Below are 26,793 nucleotides of genomic sequence, written 5' to 3' on the forward strand. Positions count from 1 at the left end.
TCTCACATTAAGAACTACGTATCTTCCTGGATGAGCCTCTACAGATCATTCATCCAACTGCAGGAATTGGCTTCTAAAACTCAGTGCACTGTAAGTACAAACAAGTAGTTATATCTATAGCACGTGGCACACAAAGGAGTTGATTTATTCTCTCAGTGCAAATAATTGTTGGGGAGGGAAGGATTAGGCAGCAGTTTAGGTAGCAACTACAGTAAGAATGCCAGTGAACTTCTTTTAGCAAACTACCTAAATATGCCATCAGGTGCCCAGTATGCATTATTAGCTGGGCCTTATTGCACAGCTCTACTAAGTAGAACTGGGGCTTTCTTCTTTTCCTTCTTGTTTTAAAATATATCTCCTTCCAAGGGGGCAGAAAATATGATAATACTTCTGCTCTAAGTGAATAGAGTTGTCAAGAAAACTAGTTTATACATCCTCATTTAGCTGATAACTGAGCCAGCCTAACCAAGCCTGTACTTCTGTCAGCTTTTGAGGTTTCTCTCCCTTGGTTTCTCTGTGAATTAAGATTTATTGAACTTGAGGCATATCTTCCATTTAACACAGCCCACCAGACCCAACATTCCATGTGGGAACTCCACATTGTGGACTCAGGGGTCATTAATCTGCCAAAAGAGTGGGATTACACATGCTGTATGAGGTCAAATCCTTCTGTAGTTGATTGTATCATCAGCTGTATTGGGTGCTCTGAAGAAGTCAGCCAGCTTCTCACATAGCATGCTGGTATAATGTAATCAACACTCAGTAGCAATCCATTTGCTTGTACCGTACTCCAAGGTACATGATTTTTGATGAGAAGATTCAGTGTCTTATTTGTTCCTCTGGAATGGTCAAGGATCTCAGCAATATTGACCACAAGGGAATACAACTGAAGGGACACAGTTTTCATCTTGCAGCTTAAAGAACTCTACTATAAACTGAGCAGGATGCATGAACCGCATGCCCCAATGTACAGATAGCAGCTATAAGTGTGCTGAAAAAGCAGAGACATGAACATAGACGTAACATTAGATTTTAACGATAGGAATGGCACCACTTGAAAAATTAGGTAATAAAACCCATTTTACTTGAGAAACATGGAACATCAGCCACAGGCAAAGAAACATTCTGCCATAACAGATCTGTATGTCTGTTTCTGTACTCCACTTATCACTGCCAATCTTGCACAAACCCCACAGCATTATGTCAAATACACTTTTTAATTTCAATAAGCTCCCAAACATCTTTTTCCTCTCAGAGCTACAGAGAACATGGACTAATAACACCTGCACAATACAGGTCATCCCTTCTACCCCTCCTATGCTATCAGGCTCTGACATTCACCAAAAGTACCTTGCCCCTTGAGCCACAACCACAGTTAGAGAGCCAGGCCACTGGAAGGAGAAAAGGAGGAAAAGTTACAAATTAACAGAGCTGAGGCATCAGTTGGTTAATGTACAATTCCCCAGTAAGTCCAGAAACACTGGGTTAAGCAAAGCACGAGCAGGATGCCGTTTCAAATCCTGTTCTGAGATAAAGAAAAAGGAACTTTCAGATTTCTGTCTCAAAGTAACAGCAGACAGTATCAGAGTAAGACAGTAAGGCCTCAAAGCATTATGCTAATGTAAGGCTTCTTCCTGACTGTAATCCTCAATTTAGGGAGAAACACCACTGCCCTTAGTGCACAGCTCCATCTGCAGGGATGGGGCACCACCACTTCTTTGAACAACCTGTGGCAGAGCCTCACTATCATTATTATAAACAACTTCTGCCTTACACCCAATCAGTCCCCACTCTTTTAGTTTGAAACCATTTCCCCTTGTCTTATTACAGCAGGCCCTGCTATGGAGTCTGTCCTCCTCTCTTATGGCCCTTTTTGATACTGAATACAACACACGGTAGTGCTGAGAGAGCGTGGGAAGGTGCTGGAGAAGTAGGAAAAATTAAAGAAATTATTAGCCAAGATGATTACAAGTAGTTGTCCCTATAGCACAGCTGCCTAACACTGGGGAGCAGACAGAGGGGCAGCCACTGATCTCTCCCTGGTGAGAGTGATGGAACCCAAGCAGTTTGCAGCTTATCCATTCAGTCCTCTGAACTCTCATTTGATCTTTGATGTTGAGTTGGAGTTTGTAACACGGCCATTACTTTAAAGACTTCTCGAAGTTTTCCTGTATGCCAGGTTATACCACCACCTAATAATCCAAAATTCATCAAGATAGTCTTCAAATTTTGAAGACTATCAAATGTGAATCACTAGTGAACCTATTAAGCAAATGTTTGTACAATCACCTCAGCTTTTTGCTTCCCAAACCTGCCTTCATATGCCCAGCATCTGCACAGATCTCACAGTGATCTGTGTTACTATGTACCCGCATATAGTCAGTGCAAGTACAGTCAGACAGATCTCATAGAAGCCAAAGTGAGCTGTCAAACAGTGAAAATATTTTCACTTCTACATGCATTAGAAACAAAATGCTGCAAACTCCCCCTGGAGCATCCATCACTTCTGTCAGTGAAGAGCATCTGTATCCACTAATATAGAATAAGCAAGTAACTCCCAGAATGGGACTTCAGTCTCCAAAACAAAGGCTTGTAAGACTCCCTTGGTGTCCAGGAAAACACTGCTGGTGCTTCAGTGAGATCTTCAAACGTGTGCCTTCTTCCTCAGAAAGAATCAGCCTGGGTAATAAGCTCAGTAGGATAAGGATGAATGGCCCACCCCAGTACTCCAGTTTATGTAGCAACTTTTCATGGGTTGGCTAATAAAAGATGACAGGGACTGTCTTTCAGATAGTGGCTCCTGGTTTAGGATTAGATTAGTTTCAAGGTCCCAGACTGCGGTGGGCCCTTGTTGTTAGTTTGTTACTTCTCTCAAAAAAAAAAAAAGGAATAAAAAAGGTAGAGGATTCTTATTACAAAGGGAAACTGGAAACTTCTCTCCACACAAGCAGCGACATGGCTGTATTGCTGAGGCCTCAGGGTAAGGATTAAAGAAAAACAAAATAGAAACCCTTCCATCTCTAATTAGGGTCTTCATTTGCCAAAGAGCCATTCCACAGCGGGAGGAATTACATTCAGGCCGTTGCTTGGATAACGTCTCCCAGCAGGTTGGCTCCTCAGAGCAGCCTACTCCGAGCCAACAATTTTTGGTTACTTGGAGGCAAGCAGCCTGCATATTGTTTTAACTGGCCTGGCTTTTGCAGCCAGTTTTGCTGAAAAACAATCTTCTATTCAGAATGCAGAGATAAAAGCTTCACTCGGTTTGAATTTGTCCCCAGTTTCTTTCTCCCTTTCTTTTTTTAAACATGGGAATTATAGGTTCTGGAGTTTGAATTATTTCTCTTGTAGACATCAGTGTTTTTCTCCCTCTGGCCACTTGATTCTTTGCCAGTGAAGGCTGCTGTCTGGAGTCCAGCCATTCATCAGCCCCTACCTCATCATTAACACTGTGGTGCTGGCGGTCACAGCCCATTGCTGGCGACAGGAAATCCTAACTTGCAAGAGGTTAACCACAGCCCATAAACAGCCAGGCTGGCTCATTAGTCCCTTACAGTCAGTTGAAGGGTCTGGACCCTCTGGGAGTTTCAACACTGTTCATGGACTCAAGAGTCTATGCATTCTGTGCCCATAGCAAAACAGCTTGACTTCCTCCTCCCTTAAAAGGTTTGTTGCTTTGTGGGCTAAGGTCTGTCTTTTTTTCCTTATCCAAAGCTGACCAAGTCATTTGAATACTCTGAAAAACTGGATATCTGTGATGCTGTCTGGGCTTACCAATCACATGGAACACTGATGGGCCACAATTGAGACAAACACAGTAGAATGTATACAAGCTTTTGATGTTTTTAATAGATTTAGTTGCATACTCACTGTGAGCACATGTAAGGCAATAGCTATGCAGAAGTTGACAACATATACCTAATCTGCCTAAATAATTCATTTCACAAATACACCCAAGTTCTAATCTCCAAGAAATAAACTGCCAGAACTGCAGATGGCTTTATCAGTGCTCCCTACATCAACCAAAAAGCACCTTCCATACTCCATTCTGAGTGTGCAGTATGAACTGATACTTGACCTGTAAGGAGTCAATTCCTTGAACTTGGTATAAACATCAATTGTCATGTCATTCAGACAGCCACCTCTGTATGATACCAACCTGGCAACCACGTTTAGAGGAGGCAAGTAGTTTCTGGAAAATTAACTCAAATAGGATGTGAAGCACATTGTTGTATCAACCTTTTCTCTTTCCTCCCTTTCAATTTTGTAAAAATATCTGCAAAATATCCCTTCTTCGTATATGCAATTTCTTTATTATCCACCACTGCTGGTTATATCTGCCCATCTTTTATTCCAAATACTGGAGTCCCTCTGATGCAGCTCCAATTACATTCCCCAGTTTTCCAATTTCTTGCAAAGCCTTCTGACTCTTACGCACTGAAATTGGGCACGTCACTCATCTACAAAGTCCTACAAAATTTCATTCCCTGCCTCCATGTCTACTCCCTATTTTCTTCATGTTCTGAAACATTTGCCTGGTTCTGCTTGCCAGTCTTTTGCTCTTCTCTGCTCCAACACAGCCACACCAGACTGACCATTCACTTTCCTACTTCAAGCTCTATTTTTGTAGTTCTTCCAATGTGTGTGCAACCACGTGTTTCTCATTACTCCATAGGCAGACACCACATGTAAATTAGCACACTTAGCCTCTCAGTGTTTGAGATGCTCACAAAGCATGTAGAATCACGAGGGTCCAAGCACTCAAAAATAGTAACATAAATGTTTTAAGTCTCTTACATTGTTCTTTGGTCTTTACTTAGCTCTTAGTCTGAATTTCCACTAATTTCTGAGTCTGACTGAGCAAAGACTCCAGTAACACATGTTGTGCAACAACAGCTGCTTCTTTAGCTGAAGATAAAAGCAGCTGTGTTCCACAGCCCGTTTGAAAGGAGAAAGGATGGTGATGAAGACCCAACTCTAGAAGTGGACACTTATGTGAAGCAATCAATCCAACAATAGCAAACCTAAGGAGTGCCCAGAGGCTGTCTCTGATGCTTTCCCCCCTCTTCATGAATTGCTGCTTTTCATAACAATGAGCAGTGAACACGAAGAGGAAGTTAGTAAATTATTGTCACCAGATTACAGGCTAATGGAAACAGTCACCCCCCAGAACCAAAAGCTGACAGATCTATTTCATAACCACAAAATCTGACCCAGCCCTTGTTTGACCACTCTTCTGAGTGAGCCTCTCTTTGGCCCAATTCTTCTCTTTCACTCTTCATCTTTCACCATATGATCCATACACAACACAACCTTTCCACTGTCTCAAAACCTTCGTATCTAGTTTGTCAGTTCTCCTACCCATTCTCAATCTCTCCATCCTTTTTTAAAACCATTACTGAATTTAAGGTGCAAACTAAGCATGGACAAGTCAGTTTATAAAGCAAAAGTGACAGAAAGATGCACGTGAACTCAAGACTTCAGCTGTAGTGATGAGACTGCTGTTCCAAGCCGAGTCCCCATTTTTGCTTCTTTCCTCCATGCTCTCTGCTGCCAAATACGCCTACATGCAATATTTTTTCCTTTTCTTTCCAATTCAAATTCCTTTTTTAGTCTGTTAAAATAGGCTCAGTGTTAAGAATGTGGTCTGTGGGGGGTGGAAGAAGAGGCAAGGAGTAAGTAACAGAAATGCTTTTAAGTGACTTTCTTCTTGCACAAAAATACATATTTGTCCCTATCAGGAAGATTAAGAGGATCATTTCTGTACCTGTCATTATGAAAATCTCAATTTTCCCTGAATAAAGATATTACCCTCTCTTCTGACTTGATCTATACAGTTCTTTGATTCTTTGATCTATACAATTCTTTGATTCTTTGATTCTATGATTTAAGTTCTGTTAGAATTCCAGAGACCCTTAGATGCTGTTGAGTCTCATCACACCACTAGCACTGGGGAAGAAACAAGAATGTAAGAAGATGAACAGCAACAGAATGGAATGGATATCGGTGGAAAAGTTCAATCCATACTGCCAGACCACCAACATCTGCCTCTGATACCATGTGATAACCTCATAAAACAGGAGGCATTACTTTTGGAGCAGCCCTCATATACATGGGAAGTGTGGTGAACAACAAGGAACACAGCAAGGCATTACAGCAGTTATGCTCTTCTTCAGTGGTTTAGGAAAATGGTCATTCTCTCCATTTCTCAATGTACTTCAGAAATCAAACACAGTTAAGACAAACACCAACATAGCAGGGATTGACAATTTTATATACTGCCTCCTTTCACAGGAAACTTGAACTTCAGGCTGTGCTATGACAATGCTATGACAATAGATAAAAATGAAAAGCTAATGGAGTCTTCTAAAGAAGATGAGTGATTCAGAAGCTCATTCTTTAACACAAGCCAACATGCTATCTTTCCCCCTCAAAGCACATACTCCTTTTGCATCCAAAAAAAACACACTGGGATTTTTGGCATATGTAATGCAGATTTACCAACTAGTCCACAGACAAAAGAGTCTAAGCTTATTTGAGAAGCTTCTGTTGCACTTCATAACTACCTCCTCCCCTGCAGAGCATCTGTAAGCTCAAAATAACCAATGTTAAGTTTCTAATGTGGAACAACTTTCCTTAATCTGTAAATTGATATACACTCCAACCAGCAATGCCATCAGAAAGCACATTTCCTGTAATCTCTTCGCTTGTACTTCTTCCTACCTCCACTGAACTCTTACCCTACCATCAAAAATCTTCATGTAGCCACACAGACAAGCAAACAAATCAAAATAAAAGCTTAAAAATCACCCATTCTGCTAGTTACTTCTCAGACCAATTAAACTTTGCCTTCCATTTTGAGACTCCACAGACTAAGACAGAGCAGCAAAGAAGAAACAGACTGACAAACAGAAAGCAGCAATGGTCCCCAAGTCATGTAATAGGCACCACAGCATCAGCTACAAAGGATGCAAGCTCTCCTGAAGTGACACTATGGCAGGTGCACAGGGACCATCACAGGGGGGCATGGCATTACTGGAGTTGCCACTACCAGTTAATATCTGAACAAGCAAAGTTTGGGAAACATTTATCATTAGCTAGAAATGTCTCAATTTTAGGTCTTAGTCTACATGCATTTCTGCAACTTATCTGAATCCATTATATAAGAAGTTAGCCAAACTTGATATCCAAGTTTGATAGAATTATCAAGCTGTTAACATTATACAGAATAAAGGTATGCTTATGTAACCCCTGTAATTACAGTTCACACATATTCATAGCCTTAAATTAAGCTTATGGTTATCAAGATACATTTAATTTGCCTTTCTTCATTTCATTACCTCCAAGCAAAAAGGAACAAAAACACCTTTTGAAGAAAGTAAAGATATCACTAATCCTTTAGAAACGAAAGCGATGTAATTAAAAGGTCCTTTTACATGAAAACTAAAAACAACTTGAACCGTCTGTCCTCCCCACTTTTTGTGGGATGGATCTGTAGGAGAAAGTATCTCAGCAAGGAAAACTACTTATAAGTATATGCAATAGAGTTACTTTGTGCATTTAAAGCATGACCCACCCCATCTGAGATCTGTACTTCCTTTTCTGAGAAGGGAATCTCATTCAGTTAGGATTCACTCAAGACACAGTTCACACACAACAGGTTGGAAAGAAATCAGACTACTTCTCAGGAGTATTTTGTGCAATTAATCATTACTGCTGCAAAAAAAAAGTCTGCTTTTAGAAGGACACTTTTTCCAAAGGCATTTTGACAGGTTGTAAGGGCAGACATGCAACAGCTGAGTACTTGCTCATCCTGGTATGTTCATTTGATCAGCATATGTTAGAGCATTTTTGACTCTCATAAAAACATGGCTTGCAAACACATTGCAGAGTTTTCCCTTCTCTCTCCCAAGACTTACAGCAAAGGCTTCACTAAAGGAACATCACTGATTGGACAGGAAACATAAGCAGGACTGGAACTCAACAATACAAGCATGCATGCTCCCACAGTCAGTGCAGGAGTGCTCAAGCTCACAGTGAGGTTTACAATATTCCTGGATAAAAGTACTGTAAAATTTAAATAGAAGCCAGGCAATTAGTTTAGCAAATAATTTTGCTCATGCACAAAGTGAGGGCCTGTGGGGAATTTTGCTCTCTTGCCACAGTTCCTCAAGCCTTAGATCATTCTTTATTCAGAAAAGAAGCAACCAATATAGCCCTGTGATTTCACATTTGACTAGCTTAAATTTAAGGATTCTTGTAAACTAACTATTGGACAAAAAAAAGGTTAGGAATCAATTAGACAGTTTAATGCAGACTCAACTCATGACAATTTTGGCCCCAACCTAAGAAGCACATTCACAATCATGACATAGCAAAACAAGAGATTCTTCTGATCATTTGTGTAAATATGTTTGTAAACATATGAAGTGAATGGACATTGGGAGAACTGTTAGGAATTTCCTTCTATTACAGATTCCTTTGATCCAAAGAAAACAGGAAGCTGTAGTAGTGGGGACATCCTCTCTTTGTTAGCCTCTACTCAGATGCACATCCTCAATTACACATATCCTATTAATATAGAGGAGTCCCTTCAGAAGGCCCTGGAAGGGAAATAAGAAACAAAATCCCTCCCTGGGGAGCTTCAAGCCCACAGAAGAGGGAAGAAGTGCTACTTCTAAGCAAGTCTTCACTATTTTCTGAGTGTGTTCACTGTCCTGAAACAAAGAAGCAGTGGCCTTGCTGGGTTGTATTTCAGCATCTTGATCAAAGTCATTGCTTTGAAAGTAATCAGAAGGAGACAATGGGGGGTGCAGATCAGCCTACAGAGCACACAGGTAGTGTCACCCCAGCACAGTGGATGCAAACACACAACAGGTAATTTGTAGGCAACAGTGCTTTCCCCCTTCCTTCAGAGGGAAGTTACACTGCCAGAGCATGTGTGCAAGGCAGGCAGAGGGGAAGGAGTCCCATTGTGCCTTATGCAGAGAAGACAGGAATTCTAGGAGGGGAAAGGTTCCCTTTGAAGCACATGGCACGAAGAGCTTCCCAGTGACCATGGCAACAGGCTCAGTGGGTTCCCAGCCTGAGAACCAGTTACTACAGCCATGCCTGAAAAACAAAAAGTCTGAAAGAAGGAAAGAGAGGGGGAGGTGGGGTCGGGGGTGGGGGAGAGGGACTTGGAGCAGAATTAGCCTGGCAGAAACTGAGCGGCTCCCTGGTAGGCAAATCCAGCCAATAATGCTTGCTGGGTTCACAGGGTTTCCTTTTCATTTCCAATGCTTTCTTCTTCCTCTGTCACTCCCCTTCCAGCCCTATTCAGGAGCTCATGAGATCAGTAAAACCCAGGCCTTTGCTTCATCTGCACGCAGCATTGCCTCAAACAGGGCTGCACTGTGATCAAAGGCAGCGCTAAATCACGGCTGCCACACACACCTCTTTCCCCATCAGAGCCCAGTTTTCACAGGCACTCTAGCAGAAGATAATTCCCCCCCTCCAAAAAAAAAAAAACACCCTCTTGTGCTTTCATTACAACACATACATCTGACAACGAAGGATGAACAATTCAAAAATCCATCAGGAAATGGACACATTAAATTCTGTACATCTACCGATCCCATTCAGCAGATGGATAAACTCAAGCAAAGCTACTAAAAAAAACAGACCAGGGTTTCACTAACAAGAGCCACAACAATTAAAAAAACAAACAGGAAATGTATCTTTGTACCAGATCTTTGTCATGGAATTTAGCACTGCAGACAGCTTCTAAGTATTCTCTACATTCAATCTCGCACTGTTCCAAGCTTTCTAGAGGATCTTACATATATCAGTTTTCTCTCTTTTGCTATACAACATACCATTTGTGCTTTCATGTATATTTATATATGCACTTTACTACACAAATACACAATAACCTTTTTACTTCTACCACCAGGTTGCTCAGTGCAAAGGTTCACCACTTAGCAATACGAGTTTGAATCTGCTTCCTTAAAACAGGATAGAATTCCCATGATACAGAAACAGTACTCCAAGTTGAGAAAAAAGTTGTACCACACTGAAATTCAACAGAAAGTTGAATCAGTTCTTAAGAGATGGTCACACCATTAGCTAAACCTGCAGCAAATTTTAGACAGACAGTTCCCCATTTCACTTGAAATGCATTTCTTGAAGCTTACTTTAGAGATGGAACAAGTTTTACCTAAAAAAAAAAGTCAATCTAGGATTCAGCTTCTGTTACAGAAGATTTTCACTACTCACTTCAAATTACCAATATCACCCCACTGAAGTCCCAAAAACTTGAGCCAGATGGATTCTAGGCTGAACTCCAGAGATTATGCGTGTTTTCAACTGAGTTACTGGTAGAAATTGTGGCCTATAGCATTTCACACATTTCCAATGACTCCAGACTTGCAACATCAAAATATAATAGCAGCATTCACCCAGAACTGCTCAACCCATATAGCTCCTTACCTTTCCTAAAACAGTGAGGCATGGCTTAGGTTCCAGCTCAGGCTGTTCCAGCTTCACCACTCCTACCCAGCCATATTCATATAAATCTTCTTCATCATTGCTATTACACAGTCCGAGTGGATGCATCTGAAACAGAATCAGTAAAAAACCTTCAGAAAAAACATCATTCAAAGAACACATACAAATGGCTTTTCAATATCTGCTATACTTTAAGGTATTCAAGTTCACTGGAAAGACCAAAATACAAGGCTGCAAATATGAGGAGTTCCATATATTTCTGAAGCATGCCATCAGTTCAAAATCTTGGAATGTCATGGGAGGTCACATTCATCTTGCTTATGAAAAATCATTTAATGTCTACAATTACATTTAATTGTAAGTCCTCAACTAAGATCAAATAAAGATCCCACTCTGTCTTTCCCTTGCAAACTGACAACAAATACAAGCTGTTTTGCAGAACTCAAAAAAGCTAATCGAGACATAGATCCAGAACCAATATTTGAAATGCATTAACTTTCTTGTTTTAACATGTGCACAGTATTAACTGCCATCCTTTGGAACATGTCTATGAGATCAAAATAAGATGAGAAGCTTCCAAATTATTTTGAAACAATTGCTATTTCTTCCTGAACCAAAATGAGAGAGGAACATAATGAAGCAATGAATTTGAATCTCCTTTTCAGCATTTATGTTGCTTGTTTTAAGAAACAAGAAATATTTCAGATGCTCTCTCTCCTTCCTTCCCCCAGCTCTAAGTAGTTCTTCTAGTTTTATTATGACAAGAAGTTAACCATGCATCAATATTTGAAACTTTTTTTTTTATCTGTTCAAGGTTTGATGTCCCTCCTTAAGATAATAACTTTGAGCATGAACAAGGCTATGGAACAAACATCCCATGCCATTTCACATGTTCCCCTTGTTCTGCCAACAATTCTGCTTCACCAGCTTGTCCTTTCCACATGTTGTATCAGCACAAGGATAGTTTGTGGAGCCCAGACTTTCTGAATAACTCAGGCTATTACTATGAAATATGGAAAACAAAGGTAGCACAAAACAGAGGTTTTCCTATCACATTTCTCAGAATTCACCAGTACACCTGCATTGAGAGGAAAAACCAAGACTCAGCAATGCTAGGCAGAGAGTTCTGCCCAACTCTCAATTCATCCTACCTGTACTTTTTGTTCTCAGTAGCTGTGAGCTGTCTGCACTCTCACAAAGATGAGTAGTTCAACTCACTCTGTTTAAAGCTTGAGATAGGAACTTTAAAGTCAACACCTGATGGATAAACTACTCAGCACAGACAGAAAAACAGGGAAAGAATCAGAGAACGGGGAGGCTCCCTCCAAAATTGCCAGAGCACTTATTCCAATATAACTAGACCCCAGAGGAGCCTGTGGGAATCTTTAAAGTCAACAGAAAACTTGAATCCATATTAAAGTCTAATGATACAGAACTGTTCCTGCATCAGTCACGCTCTGAAACCATAACTCAGAACCTAACCCTAACCCAGAAGCTCCTGGTTTAACATCCTTGAAATGCACTTTGGCACTGCACGTGTCTGAAAGGGCAGAGGCAAAAGCACTCCTCAGAGGTGCTTTTCTCCAAGGTTACAGTATCTGTATACATTGCTGGGGGTTTAAAATAACTTCAAAAAGAGCCGCACCAATTTTAAGTGGGCTACTGTTACAGAGCAGACAAACAGCAAACCAACAGAGAAGGAGGAACATTTTGCGCTGTAACTCTATCACCTCAAAGCAGTCCTGATGATTACAAGACAGCTTTCACCCTTTGTCCTTTTTTCCTGAGTGCCTGGGTGAAACATTATAGTGTTACAAACCACCTTAAAAACAACTCCAAGTATTTCTACACACTGCAATGAGATTACTACTGGTCTTTCTTTCTTGTCCATACAAAAAAATACGGTCTCTACCCACTTAATCCAGAAATCATCTTGGAAGATGGACAAGAGGAACAGGAAATTCTTCCCATAGCCACTTTTTTCTAGAATACTCTTCCCATAACAGCTTCCAAGCTGTGAATGAACCTTCAGATTTCAGTCAAAATGCGTTCTGCAGTTAAACCCCTGAAAGTCAAGACAAGTCAACGGAGGTTAAGAGTCTCTTCTCTTCCTTCAACAAAGCCTGGGCTTCCTTCCCTTTAAAAAGAAGGAAGGGAAATACTGTATGACATATCTCCAACAAGAATGCCCCAAGCTCCTGCAAACACAGTCTTCCTATCTAGAGGCAAAAAGCCACAAATTGCACATAATTCTAACGATAGGAAAATATGTGCAGTATAGAACAAAGCCCTCTGAGGGCTCTCAACAGAAATCTGCAATGGCAGCCAACTGCTCCTTGTGCATCCCACCTTCACACACAGCTTTACCTCTGAGGTGTCACAGCTACTAATTCTTTATAACTGTAGAGTTCATTAAATAGAAAAAAGTTTTTCAATTATGATATAAATATTAAAATGCAGTTCAGGAGGGGAAGAACAATGCATAGTAACTGAAGCTGTCATCAGCAACCTTATGTTTATAATACTCAGGTTAGCTTCATGGTTAGAAGCCTGCAGAAGAATGGAACTACCCAGAATAAATGGTCTGCTTATATTCTTCTGTAAGAAGAGGCATGAGCACAAAAACAAACAGAAGAACTAACCAAAGATGATGAAGGACAAAAATAGAGAGCAACCTGGGACACAATAAGAACCAACTGGTTGGCTTCTGAAGTCCTGTTCCAGGTTTGCATCATGCACAAAGAGCAGTGTTGTGATGCAACGAAGACTGCCCCATTTGATCCCTGCCTCCAGGAAGCCGTGATCCAGCAGAAGCTGACCTTCCTGGATGACTTGGACCCCGGCTTCATGTCACAGAACTGTTCAAGTCGGAAGGAATCACCCAGTTCATGGCAGGAGAGTTGGACAGGGACACCCACAGCTCCATCAGGGCCCAGATTCCCATCCAGCCTGACCCTGGGTGTCTCCAGGGATGGGGCATCCACCTCTCTGGAAAACCTGTTCATCCCTAAAGGATGAATGAGACCTCTGAAGAGGCACGCATCTCTTTCTGATAAACCACTAAGCACATTCACTGTCTCCATGGTTCTGCAGGATAGAACTGCAGGTCTCTCCTGTTATATGAAAAAACCTGGTTGACAGCTTCCAAAAAAAAAAAAATCAGAAAAGCTGGCCACTCTGATAGTGCAACTTCGCAAACCTCTTGCTTTCCAATCAAAAAAAAACAAGGAATTGACAGAATATCCACCCATCCTGAAGGGATACCTCAGCAGGTATACATTTTCCAAATTTTATTGCTGTTTTTTTGCTCAATGTTCTCACCTCACCAGATCAGCAAAGACGACTGAGAAACTGCAGGTTAAGAAGGATCAGCAGAGCCCCAGGTGCTTACAGCAGCTTGAAACAGAACATGCATGACAATTATAGCTAGTATTAGCTGAAGCATATGTATCATGCAGAAGGTGCCAAGCACTAATGTAGAAGTCCAGAGACTGAACCTTTTAATAAGCAGTTAAAAAAAGATAGAAACAACAATAGCACATGCAACTAAAGGAGCCATCTGTCTGAAAGGTTGCACAAGACTTATATGATCAGTATGAAGCTGGGCTGGAAAAGCAGTAAGAATGAGGAAGCTCTGTGTGACCCGAGATATCAAGGTTTTACAAATTTGATTTGTATACAGCATTTGCTCATCGCTATATGCCATTCTGAAATGCTTTACCACCACCAGCCCCTGCCTTTTGAGCCTTGCTCAAAGAACTAGGTTTCCAAGGAAGTTGCTGAAGTCCCCTCATGCAAGAATATAAAAAACAGAATCCCAGGAAAGAGGGAAAAAATGAAGCAGGAATTCATCTGCTCAAAACAGAACTCAGGCCATCCACACAGTTGTATTCACTCTGAGTAAGCTCTGAAGAAAGTTTCAAATCCTTGTCCAGATCCATTCACTGTGCCCACTTAAAACATAAGTTTACTCAAACTATAGCAAGATTGTACTGTGAACTGATGAACTACTCAATAGAAGAAAGCCGTGTTTGTTTGCTAGTAAGAACAAGCAGCTTTCAAAAGAATCTTTCTTCAGCATGGCAGTGATGGCTGCTACTATCATTGCTTTCTAGACAACAGGACACAGAGCACGTAGACTCCATGGTATAGACAAAAGCCCAGGCACAGTGTTCTCTCAACCTAGTGTGTCCTACCAGAATACAGAAGATTGAAGGAGGGAGAATTAGAGTAGTGCATAAACCACCACACACTGGCAAAATAATCTTGCATGTAATAAACCTCAAACCCAAATGCAAAATCTAGTATAAGTAGTAAGCAAAACTAATAGGGTGCCCCAGGCACTGTGCGGGCAAATATAGAAGACTTACAAGGCTACAAACTCCCAAGCATTCTGTTGCATCACACTGGAATAATTAACAAAACAAATTACATTATGCCAGCAGTACTCCCTCAGTCATTTTTCAGGAAAGGACATCTGACATTGTCAAAAACATTGTCCTGTTCAATTAAAAACATGTGGCCAAACTATTCCTAGACTATTTGCTCCAGAAAATCTGAAGACTTACAGGACCAACACAGCTTTGTGCAACCACAGACATACTGAGAGAACTTCTACTGAAGTACTCAGCATTTTAAATCAGGTAGCATTATTAAGTTCATTGCAGATTGTACAGTTTATCCATTTACTTCAGTACTCTTTGTCTCCTCTTCCTCTGGGTTCTTCAGTAGCTTTCATCTTCTGATTGCTCTCACCTACACATATTGGTCACATTTTTTAAATGCATATTATTTAAACTTCCACTCAAACCACACTCTCCATCACTCTCATCCTGACCTCAGGGATATCCTCAAGCTACTAAATAGCAACCCAATCACATTCCTCAAAGCTGTCTCTATCTCACCTGCCAGGAGAGGACACTTGATTTCCCCATTTCAAAATGATTTTTTTTTTTTTGCCTAACATTTTTAACAACGCTCCAAAAAATTTTGCTATTTTGTTTGTTTCTGCAGGGAATGCACTTTACCTCTTCATACATCAACTCACTAACTCCCATTTTACCTACTGCAACTGTCATCTCTTTGAAGGTACCAAACCCTATAGTAAATTCTTCTGACTCACTTTTAGAGTTACCCTTATAGTCCATAACTGCTACTTCCACTCAGGAATTTCTTCTCTGCATAACATTCTGCCCAGCTTCACATCACAGCCAATTATATTACATTTACATTGATTTTAAGCATTAGAGTCTCAATATGAAAAGGAAGCTCTTCCCCATCCTCCAACTCACACTATAAGCAAGAACCCCAGACAGTCCCATTCCCACACACCATGGTGATTCCAATACATTTCTCTGGGACTTGTGCTAGCCCACCCAAAAACAAACTATCATGTTTACGCCTTACACAGTTACAGGAGTCTGCATACAGAGAGCATGTTGCTGTAAACAGATTCTGTAATTTTAATACCACTGAAAACACCACAGTTTGAACAGACCCCAACTCTACACCTGCCCTGCCAAGACATCAGTGCTAAGAAATACAAACCAAGTCTAAATAATGATACCCAGACAGTCTGAAAACCTTCAGTAATACACCTTTTGACAATCAGCATTACCTTTCCAAACACAAGAACTCAGCAAGAATAAGTTCACTTCCATAAGTCCCACAAAACCTCATTCTTTCTCCTTCGCCCTTTGGAGAAAGGGGAGTGAAATATTGCTGTTATATGCATGCCTTCACTGAGCAGCTGGGGTACCCTGAGTGATACGACTTCTGCTCCCCTCTTGAAGGTCTTGATGAGATTCAGCAGTACAGAAACATAAGGAACATACAAAGTTAAAAACACATTTTCAGGATCATAGCAATATTAGATCAGTTGATGGAGAAAAGAGCAAAAGCTCATTTGATCTTTATTTTCAGTATGAATACAAACTGTGAAAGCAAGGCCTCACAAACCTTCTGACTGAATTCAATAAACTAAACTAGTTCTTCACTCAAACTATCTACTTCCATTGTTTTGCTAGTTTTGGTCTCCCTCCAAATAGACCTGCCAATGTCTCCTGTGCTTAATTCTCTTCCAGCAATCAGGTGTTTCATCTTCTGACAAACAAGGGAAGAGATACATACAAAGCATAGGATATTCTTTATTTCCCCTTCAGCATTCAGGGACCTTCCCTGAATGGTAAGCCTTGCTTTTTTTTTTTTAAGGCTCTCTCAGCTCACACTTAACAGTACACTTTGTGTTTTGAAATTAAAGTACATTCCCCCCCCCCCCCCCCCTTTTTTAGGGATACATTTAAACAGCAACCTGGTAGCACAACTCTGAAAAACATGTACTTAAGATACAGAGACAACACCAAAGCTAAGATATTGACTGCATTGACAGCATGAAAGAAGATGGGGGGCTTGTTTTAATACCAATAAAAACCTGTAACACAGCTCTAGCACTAACTGCACCTTGAGAAGTAGGCAATTCTTCAGCAGGTTCTCCAGTGGGTAGAAGATATGCAGTACATCAGTGTGATAAGAAGAAACAGACTTTGTTAAGGGGTCCGTATGGACTGCATTTAAGCACTCCCAAAAATACACACAAAGTTTCAGGTTAGAGGCACTTTTCAAAAAGAAACAAGTCATTTGGTAGCTTTAAAACAAAATAAGCAAGAGAGACTATACAAAGACCAACAGACTGCTTTAATAAAAGATCAGGAAGGAGCTGAGTAGGGAAGGCTTAACATTTAAAAGACCCTGGACTTCTATCTTGTAAATATCCTATTTCCTTGGTTAGCTCAATTTAGACAGCTGGAAAGTTGAGCTCTGCAAATGCCAACTTTAGTGCCAGTTCCAAGTATAAATCTTGCTATAAGAAATTACTAGAAATCTCTCCCTCTGTTGTTCTCTCACAAGAGAGGAGATAATCCTCTCCCCTGCACTATCCCTGGTGGGCTATGATAGGATAGATAGGGACAATAAGGCAAAACAGGTAATGCCCTCCTGCTCAGTACAGGAGAAACTTATGGAGAATTGGACTAGCACCTTCTTCCAGCTCCCACAGACACATTCTGAGGCATCACAATCAAAACATTGAAAGAAAAACATCAGTTTCATATTCTCTCAGTAGCCAAGTAAAGCCTTTTCAAAAAAAAAAAAGAGGGTAAGCATCTCCCCAGCCTATCTTCTTATAGAGTCCCCAGAAAGGTCCTTGCTGAAGCACCTCAGCTGCAGACATCTTCCTTTGATTTTTATAAGAGGAAGCCAAGGCTTTGAAGGCTACGGGCCAGAACATGACAAAGACTGAGGAATTTTCCCACTCTGAAGTTTAAAGAGCTCATAGAGCACTGAAGAGTAAGGCTAAGTGAGACTATATAGACAAAAAGTCAGGCCCAAGGAAGATTCAGGGTGTTTCTGGGTCACAGACCTGTTTTACTTTAGATATCTGCTCTGTCTGGTTTCCTAAAACCCAGAACCACTGTACAGTCTGCATATTTGCACTTTACCACTACAGAACTCCAAGACACTGAACAAAAAAAAATACCATGGACAAACTAGAAAGGCAGCAATAAAACTGAGTAATTGTTTTATATGTGGGAGAAAATTATTAGTGATTTCAAATACCTGCAGTAAAAAAGCAAATTCAAAGAAGTATTCTGCATAAACCTCTATAATTGAGGAGAAACGCAGTGTCTTTTTGGGATGACTTGAATTCCCTATTGCTTTATGAGCTGAAACAACAGATACACCAATATACCATGCTTTCCCACCTGGAGCACACTTGCACAGGATCAGCTCCCTCCACATGGGCTTGCATTACTTCACCATACAGGCTTTTGAAATAACATGTATGAGCTTTTGCAGTGAAGGCAAAAGGTAAAAAACCTGAATGCTAGGTCTGCCACAGGGAAATGCAAATTCTCCTCAAAGTTCTCCCCCAGAGAAGGTGCATGTCAAGTAAGAACTAGAAACTGAAGAGTAGCGAGCCTCCTTTCTAGCTTCCCCTGGGTGCACAGAAACTGGAAAAAGAATGGAACAAAGAAGTTAGATGAAAACCAGAGGTGGAAAAGGGGACAAATTCCCAAAGACAAGAATAGAAATATTGTTCAAATATGCAGACTTCCCTGAAGAAATCTAAGTTCAGCCAGCAAGAGATGTCAAGAATACATAGCAAGTAGGAGCAAAATGGAGATCTGCTAGTGAATGGGGCTGGCACAAAGCAGTAACAAGCATGCAACAAAAAATATGTCATTGCAGCATGATTCTTTAAGTCTATTACCTTTCAAGCATCATGGAAATCGAGGAAAGCCCTGATGACTGGAAAAGAGTGAATGCTACAATAATCTGCAGAGAAGAAAAAAAAGGAAGATAGAGGAAGCTAAAGAGCAATCAGTGTCACTTCAGTGATTGAGGAAATTATGGAACAGATCCTTACAGGAGGTACCTGGAGGCACATGAAGGACAGGATGCTGATAGAAACCTACTTGGATTTACTGAAGATAAATCATGATCATCTCAATACTTTCTTACAATAATGCAACTTGAACCATGGATGAAGAGAGCTGCATGTCATCTACCTTGAATTCAGCAAATTGTTTGACGCTGTTCTCCAGCACCCTTGCTGACAAGGTGCTGAGGTACAGACTAAACAGGTGGGCCACAAGTTGGTGGGAAAATGGCTCAAAATCTTTGGTTAGCTCAAAGGTGGTTAATGGTTTTAAGTTGAAAGGGCAGCCAGTCACAGACTGGAGCTCCTTAGCTGTCAGTAGTAGGTCTGGTACTACTCCTTACCCTGATTAACAATAGTTGAGGTGACATTTGGAGTGCAAGATAAACAAGGGTGCATCTCCGCAAATGTACATCCAGCAGATAAATGTGATCATTCCACTCCTTTTTAGATGACTCTTGAAATAGCACGTCTAGTTTTGGTTGGAGAAAGTCCATCAAAAGGTTGATGATAAGTGTGTTGGAGAACTTGACATATTGAAAAAGTTGAAGGAATTCCATTGTTCGTACCAGAAAAAGAAGGCTCAGGAAGCTCTGTCTTCCAGGTAGACTTAAAGATGACGGAGGTAATCTTCATCAGGGCACATGATGACCAGACAAGAGGCAACAGGCACAAAAATGCTTCAGGGAAAATTATGTTTGGATGGAAAAAATTCTTCACTGTAAGAACAAATAAACATAGGAACAGGCTGCCCAAAGAATTGGTGGAATATTCCTTACCGGAAACATTCAAGATTCAGCTTGACAAGGTCCTGGATAACCCAGGCTAAAGGATGCGTTCTGAATGGAAAGCTGGAACAGATTATCTCCAGAAATCTTTGAATATCATTCTTTGATTCTACTCCGTCCTTCAAATTAAGGACAAAAAACATTTGCCAAAGCTACAGACTTGCTCTTCTGCAACTTCAGTAAGTTTCTGACTCCTGAAACAATTCAGCATACATATCCCATTAGACAACTGTTCAATGGATAAGCTTCCCATTACATAAATGTTTGATTGTATTAAAGTGATTTACACCAGACTGAACAAAAAACTACATATAGAGGGAAAGCTCAGTAGCATATAGCTTCCAATTCTCCACAGAATTTCAATCCCAATTTATGTCAACAGGAAGGAGTACATAAAGATCACAAAAGCAATTTGGTGGGCGAGTAAGAAGTTTTAAATACTAAATTCAGTTTCAACAATAACTAAACCATAAATGGAGGGGAAAACACAAACTTGGAGAACAGAACTGCCGCTATTTGGCATCTACAACTTCTGGCCAGTGCTAGCTATTTTCAGACCACATAATGAACTACTAATTGTCCAACTGTGTATTGCAGGTGGGGAAGGCTGGTTGATTCACACTATCAACAGACACAGCAGCCTTTTTACAAGGTGAAAGCCAGATGCACTACTTCACCCTGTGCTCACAAATCTTCGCTGTGCAGAACATCCAGCCTCGAGCTGAAGTTAAAAGATTTAGCTGGTAAAACAGCTTCTTTGCTTCAGATGTTTTTTTGTTTGTTTGTATGCTTTTTGTTTTGAGGAAGAACATTCTGCCAAAACCCAAATCACCACAAAATGTAACATTATAGGACCTGAACATTCCAGCAGTGCATTTTTCTTGGCTATCAGTTGTGACCATGTGGTTCGACCCAGCGGTTAGCATTGAGCCCACAAGTGGGTTCAACCAAACTTTCTCTATAGCAGAGCATCAAGCATTCCTGAAATCCTTTCACAAGTCCACTTTACTCCAGGAAGTGTGCCAAGAGAGATGATGAGAAATCCAGTCCACGCTGTAATTAAATGTTAAAACAGATATACATATTTGAAAGCATCCACAGTGCACAACAGCTCCATAAAACTCTACACAGGCAAGCCAGTATTAAATACAGCCCATCAGATCCTGTGAACACTAGTGGTAAACTTTGAGCAGCAGACAAAATAATTAGGGACCGAGACATTGGCACTGACCTGATTGGTCAGCACACTCATCACCTGAACCTAGATTTGTCACATTCTGAATCTAGAATGTCACACACCTGAACATTCCTTTGTCACAGGGACACCAAACTTGTGACTAACAGACCATGTTAAGTGCATGGGACCAACTCACTTGTTCCAATGCTCAGCTTCAAACTCCTTAGGAAAAGAAGAAAGTTGCCAGCTAAAAGGCATTCCTAACAGTAGCAGCGTGCTATCAGACGTGGTCACGCCAGGGTTGCCTCCATGTCAGAGAGATGCAACAGACACAGCCCATGCACAGTAACATAACTGCTGCACATATGAATTAGATTTACTGCACAGGTAGAGATCAAGTGTAGCTGAGCAAATTACTGCAGTAAAGCAGCTGGACACCAAATATTTCAAACACCTTGCAAGGGAAGCTTACAGATCCTTCTAGCAGAAACCTGGACTTGCATTTGAGACCCTATGAGGGTATGCGTAATTCCAAGAAGAGATGTAATTATCTGACATTATCTGAGGGTAAATTTCTTCTCAAGAATTTAAGTGTTTTGATTACATTACGTTTTCCTACAACACTACTGACAGAACTAACAGGGGAACAAAGTCATGATTATAGTATGGTTTTCCCCACTTAAATGTGCAAAAAGATGCAGGCAAAAGATGCAGGTACAATGCCACTGAAGAAGATGGAAAATAAAGGGAAAAAAATCAGAAGTAAAACAGTATCTTCACAGATTATTTCAGCAAGAAAAAGCTGAAAGTAGGTACAAAGTAAAATAAGAGTTCTGGAATTACAGAGAACACAGCAATTTAAAAAAAAATAAACTAATGGCCAGAACTTTAAATATAGTCATAATTGGCTGGGAAAAAAAAAATAGCTTATGAGATGTAAGGTAATCAATTTGTTCCACAGCACTCAGTGAGGACTCAAAACAGTCAGAACCAGATTAGTGTCATTTAATCACTTAAGTTTTATTTAAAGGCCTCATATGGAGCTCCAAATATTTTTGTAATCAAGTTTTCTCATAGAAATAGAGCAGTATGAAGAGATCCAGACTAACACCGCACAACAGAATAGACTTTATCTTTTCAACCCCAGAGATTGTTTGAGACCTGGGATGAATGTCACCATACATCGGAAAAAGCCAACAACACAGTTCATTAGAACTGTTCCAAATATGTGAATAAGGCAGGTTAATACATACCTATGGAATATATACAAGGCAATTTGACCTAAAGATGCTAAGAATTTATGTAGAAGTTACTGTTTTGATTCAGGAAAGACTTTCAACACACTTATGGACTGGAAGGGTAACTAGAACAAAAGTTTGTGCTCTTTCACTAGTTAATAATTGCACAATTACTTCAGGCTGCACAAAACTCACTATTCTCCTTCCTTTTCCAATCTGTTTGTGTGACCAGAGAAATTAAAGCTAGAGGTGATTGGGTCAGGCAGTCCTGTCTTCTCTACAGCAAACCTGGTGGTCAGTTTCATCTTGCTTCAGTCAGAAAAGGATTAGTTTAATAAATTCCAACATTAATTAGCTATTCATCTGCATATTCTCACTCCCTGCCCAGAAACAAAATCAATCTGCATATCAGTCTGCATCCCAATCAAAACGCTTGGATGACTTAAAAGCATCGTGGTTTTTCTAACTCCACACTTCACACTGACACACCAAGATGATACTGTCTACTACCCAAAGTCCAGGTGCACCTGCATTACATACTCCAGCAGCTCCTAGAACACAAAGAAGGTTTAAGCTTGCTTGGCCTAGTTTTGTTTGGGCTGCATGGCAATAAACAACTTGTACGAAGACAGTAGGTTCAGAAAAAAACGAATCATTGTATTCCTTCTGCTGCTTCTCAAGGAAATACAGATCATCCCTGCAAATGACTCATTAAGTCCCATGTCCAGGGAATTCTCTTACCTTTATTAGTTTACATTTTTTGATCACTACTCCTAATTGAGGTGAAAGGATAGAGGCAGGGTTTCCTGAAGAGATGACAGTACTAGGACATCTGGTTAGGAAGCACTGCAGGTAAGGATGAACTAATTACACATAGAAATCAGACACTCCTCTAACACCCTGCCCTGACTTTGGGTGCTATGCTGCACTCGAGCATTCACACTGCATTCACAGACACACCCAGCTATCTTCTTCACGTTTCCCCCCAAAATGCCCTGGCAACACATCATTCCTGACTTGATTCATCAGCATTTGATGGCAGTTGTCAACCATCAATTTATTCTCTGTGCTCACAAACTTCAGATTGAGTGCTGATAAAGGTAGGTTAAAATTACTTGATCACTAATACATGAGAAAAGATGGTAAAATGCATGGAAGTAAAGAGTTACAGTGCTCTGTACTAGGACAAATCACTTGTTAACATTTCACTATGAAATTGGATGTTTATTCTCATGCTTTTTCAATCCATGATACTTCTTACTGTTCAGTCCTACTTTCTTAATGATTTGGTTAGTATTTAGCAAAGTTTAGTTGTTTGGACTTTCAAAGTAGACACGGTCCGGGCAAAACGCAGCACAGCCACAGGGCTCTGGTCTCTCTTTCCATTTCAGACCATAACCTTCATTAACAAGGTGATATATTTGCATTGTCACCGAGATAACACATTCACTGAGGCCAGAGGGAGGGAAGAGGAGAGCAGAACATGTAGATAGAGAAAGGCTGCTTTACAATTAAGAACAATTGTCCTCAAAAACGGGGTGTGAGAGGAAAGGAGCTAATAGGAGTAGATTCTTACAAGAAGAATGCACCAGCCTCATCACAAAACTGACTGAACCTCCTTTGTCTTATACACAAATGCCAAGCGGGAGCTGCGCGTTTCTGCCAGAAGCAGCTTTCTGTATGCATGGCAACATTTTAGCCATATACAGAGGTAAAAGCCACAGAGGGGAAAAAAAGTTGAGAATGCAGAAAGAAAAGAGGCTTAAAACGCACAACACTCCATCCCATCCCCCACCCCTCATGCCAACCTCTCATCTATAATCCAACACATGAGAGACAACAGGCAAACAGCAAGAGGTCATCTTCAAAGGGCTGGTTGCCAAGGGAGGCCAGTGGAAAGAGTGCAGGCATGTCCCCATCAAAGTCCAGCAGCTGCGAGAGAGCCACAGAGGTGCAGCTTCCCCTGGGGCTGCAATGAAATTCAGAGATGGAGGACAGCACTGGAGCTGCTCTAGCTAGAAATATCAAATGGGTACTTAGCACTTTGCAACAGGGAAAGCACAAAAGAGAAAAAGCTGTGATGTTTTCATCCTCCTCCCCACCCTGTTTTGCATTTCAGATACTTGAAGTGCTGTTTAGACTCATCAGGATGCATTCTGTTGTGTATCTGCTGCAGAAGGGAGAAGTAGGCAGAAGGCAGCATGGGATGAACTCCCTGCTCTATTCAAAATTAAGACTTCGGCTCATTAATTTTAAGTGGAACAGGAGAAAGTACAGCAGAGAACACACAGCCAGCTGCAGTTTCATTACTTCTCAAAGGAAGTGAGAATATCTTCAGTTTAAGCTCAGGACAGTCCCACAATAAAAACCACCTTCAAATATTAACCAAAGCATGTTGTCTGTAAGATAGGAAATAATCTCATGGTATTTAACTCAACTCATCCCTAGAATCCTCCCTAAAACACACAAAGCAGGGAAGCAGCTGACACTCCCATAATATGGATTTTAGATGGAGCAGCATGAAGTTTTATTTGACATCAACAAACAACAGCAGCTTGACTGAAAATGCAAGTAGCAGAATTACATAGTCTGAACAGATACAGTTGCATCCAATACAAAGGTCAATGGAAATAAGTTTTAGTATTTAGTAAGTTCTTGATTACCACCTTGACCAAAGTTAGCCTGGAAGAAGCAACCAGTAAGCAAAAGATATCAGACCTGCACTTCTGTTAGACAACAGGGAAAAAAATTCAAGACCAAAATATAACAGTTAATTCCCTAAAGATACATCCTTTCTCTTTGGTCAGCACATGAATCAAGCTTCAGAACGCAATTGTTTAAGCTGGAAAAGACCTTCAAGATCATCAAGCACAACCATCAACCTGGCCTCAAGAGACCCCCCTCACTGAACCACATCCCTTAATCCATACTTTCCATAAACCTTCACCACCTCCCTGGGCAGCCTGTTCTAATGTTTGATCACCCTTCCGGTGAAAAACAAACACGAAGGCTCTTTCAAGATCCTATAAACCATACAATCCATAGGTAAAATAAGTTCCTTCAGCCTGTGTCTCAGAATTAAGAATTAATAACTACATCACTTGAGGATGACTACCATTTCCTTACACAGTGTTTCATCCCAAACAAGGAAGTTCTTCTCCCTCTCCTTACAATTAACTTAGCTTACATTGCAGGAATTGAAAACACTATCTTTCTTAATCTGAAAAGAGGGTTCTATATTAAATAATTTCAGAGTTCACCTTTTAGTCAGATTTTTATTTACATTTCACTATTTTAAGCCACTCTGGAACCATGAACAAATAGCAGAAGTATACAAGTCAAGTAAACTCCACAGAATTTCTTTCATTCTTCTCATACCTCACTCTTCCCACTTGGTTGCACTCTGAACTTTCTTTAACTTTCCTTGCCTGTCCCCAAACAGGTGCAGCACCCTACTTTTTTTCTAGGGTGTCATTTTATCAAGTTTACAAGAAGACATTTCCACAGCATCCTTCACACTCTGCTTTGTACTCAAATACACTGGACCAACTCACAAAATGCTTTGAGATGGAAGGGACCCCCCAAAGGCCATCTGGTCCCACTGCCAGCAGTGGGCAGGGGCACCCACAGCTCCATCAGTGCTCACAGCCCCATGCCCTGTCTGTGGGCCTCTGCAGGAATGGGGCACCACCACCTCTGCACATCCTCACTGCCATCAGGGTAAAGACTTCTTCCTTACATCCTATTTCTCCTCCTTTAGTTTGAAACCATTGCATCTAGCTTTCAATACAGTTTTTAAGTGAGATCCAGTGCCACCATGGATACCAGCAGAATCTCTGATGTATTTAAAATGGAAGTAGAAATGATGTAGATTTCCACTGCAGATAAATAATTTCCCTGTGAGACTACAAAAAAAAGCATTCCTTTCTTCTACAGTTTAACTTTCTCATCCATAGCACAGAAAAAAAAATGGAATACACTTAGGGGGAAGAAAAAGTGCGTCCAATATTATGGCAAACATGCCACAAAGAGTTGCCCCCCAAAATAACTTCCAGATTAATGGTACTATTTTCCTATAAAAGAAAATACCTGCTGCACTGGCTTTTCCAATTCAGATAAAAATGAATAACTGCACTGTTTTCAGTGTCTATTACACAGGAATTTAGAGAACATTGAGACCTTCTGTGTCTCCACATGGAAAGAAGCATTTCAATTCTTTGGAAGAAAAACACACTTCTTGAACAGCCACCTGATGGCAGCCTGTGGCTTCAGTCCTATTGCCCCAAGTGGCAACTGGCAACCATTTTGAACAAGATTAGCTCTACATCAAACCACTTCTGAAGAACATTCTGTAGTAGGGAGCAAGAATAACTTTGAAATAAGTTATTCTTAATACTGAGGAAGCAACCTGCTGAAATAGTAACTGCAAACAGCACCGTTTAACTTATCACTGCAAACAGCCAGGCTGGATACAATTTTCCTTCTTCCTCCATCTCTTGCTAGATTACTTCTGCCAGTGGCCATTAACGTGGGGACTAATCTCTCTTTCAGATTACCTCTTCGTTTCCTCTCTTCTACACAAAGGTTTTCTATTAAAAAACAACTCCTGTAGCACTGGCATGCAGCCCACTCCAACAGGACCAGTAGAGCTTATTGGACTGTGTTCAG

The 26,793-nt window shown here is 40.7% G+C and overlaps 1 protein-coding gene across 1 annotated transcript in view; it reads right to left on the reverse strand.

Moving 5' to 3' along the window:
* The window catches only part of ZNRF3 (zinc and ring finger 3), a 71,040-nt gene that overhangs the window by 17,408 nt on the left and 26,839 nt on the right, over positions 1-26,793 (reverse strand). The window contains exon 2 of the mRNA XM_065738960.1: positions 10,468-10,593. Coding sequence (XP_065595032.1) covers positions 10,468-10,593 — 126 coding nt within the window. The remainder of the gene's footprint in view (positions 1-10,467; positions 10,594-26,793) is intronic.

Source organism: Cyrtonyx montezumae, unplaced genomic scaffold, assembly GCF_038088225.1.
Source record: "Cyrtonyx montezumae isolate F1298 unplaced genomic scaffold, pur_monq_1.0 scaffold_23, whole genome shotgun sequence".
Lineage (NCBI taxonomy): Eukaryota > Metazoa > Chordata > Aves > Galliformes > Odontophoridae > Cyrtonyx > Cyrtonyx montezumae.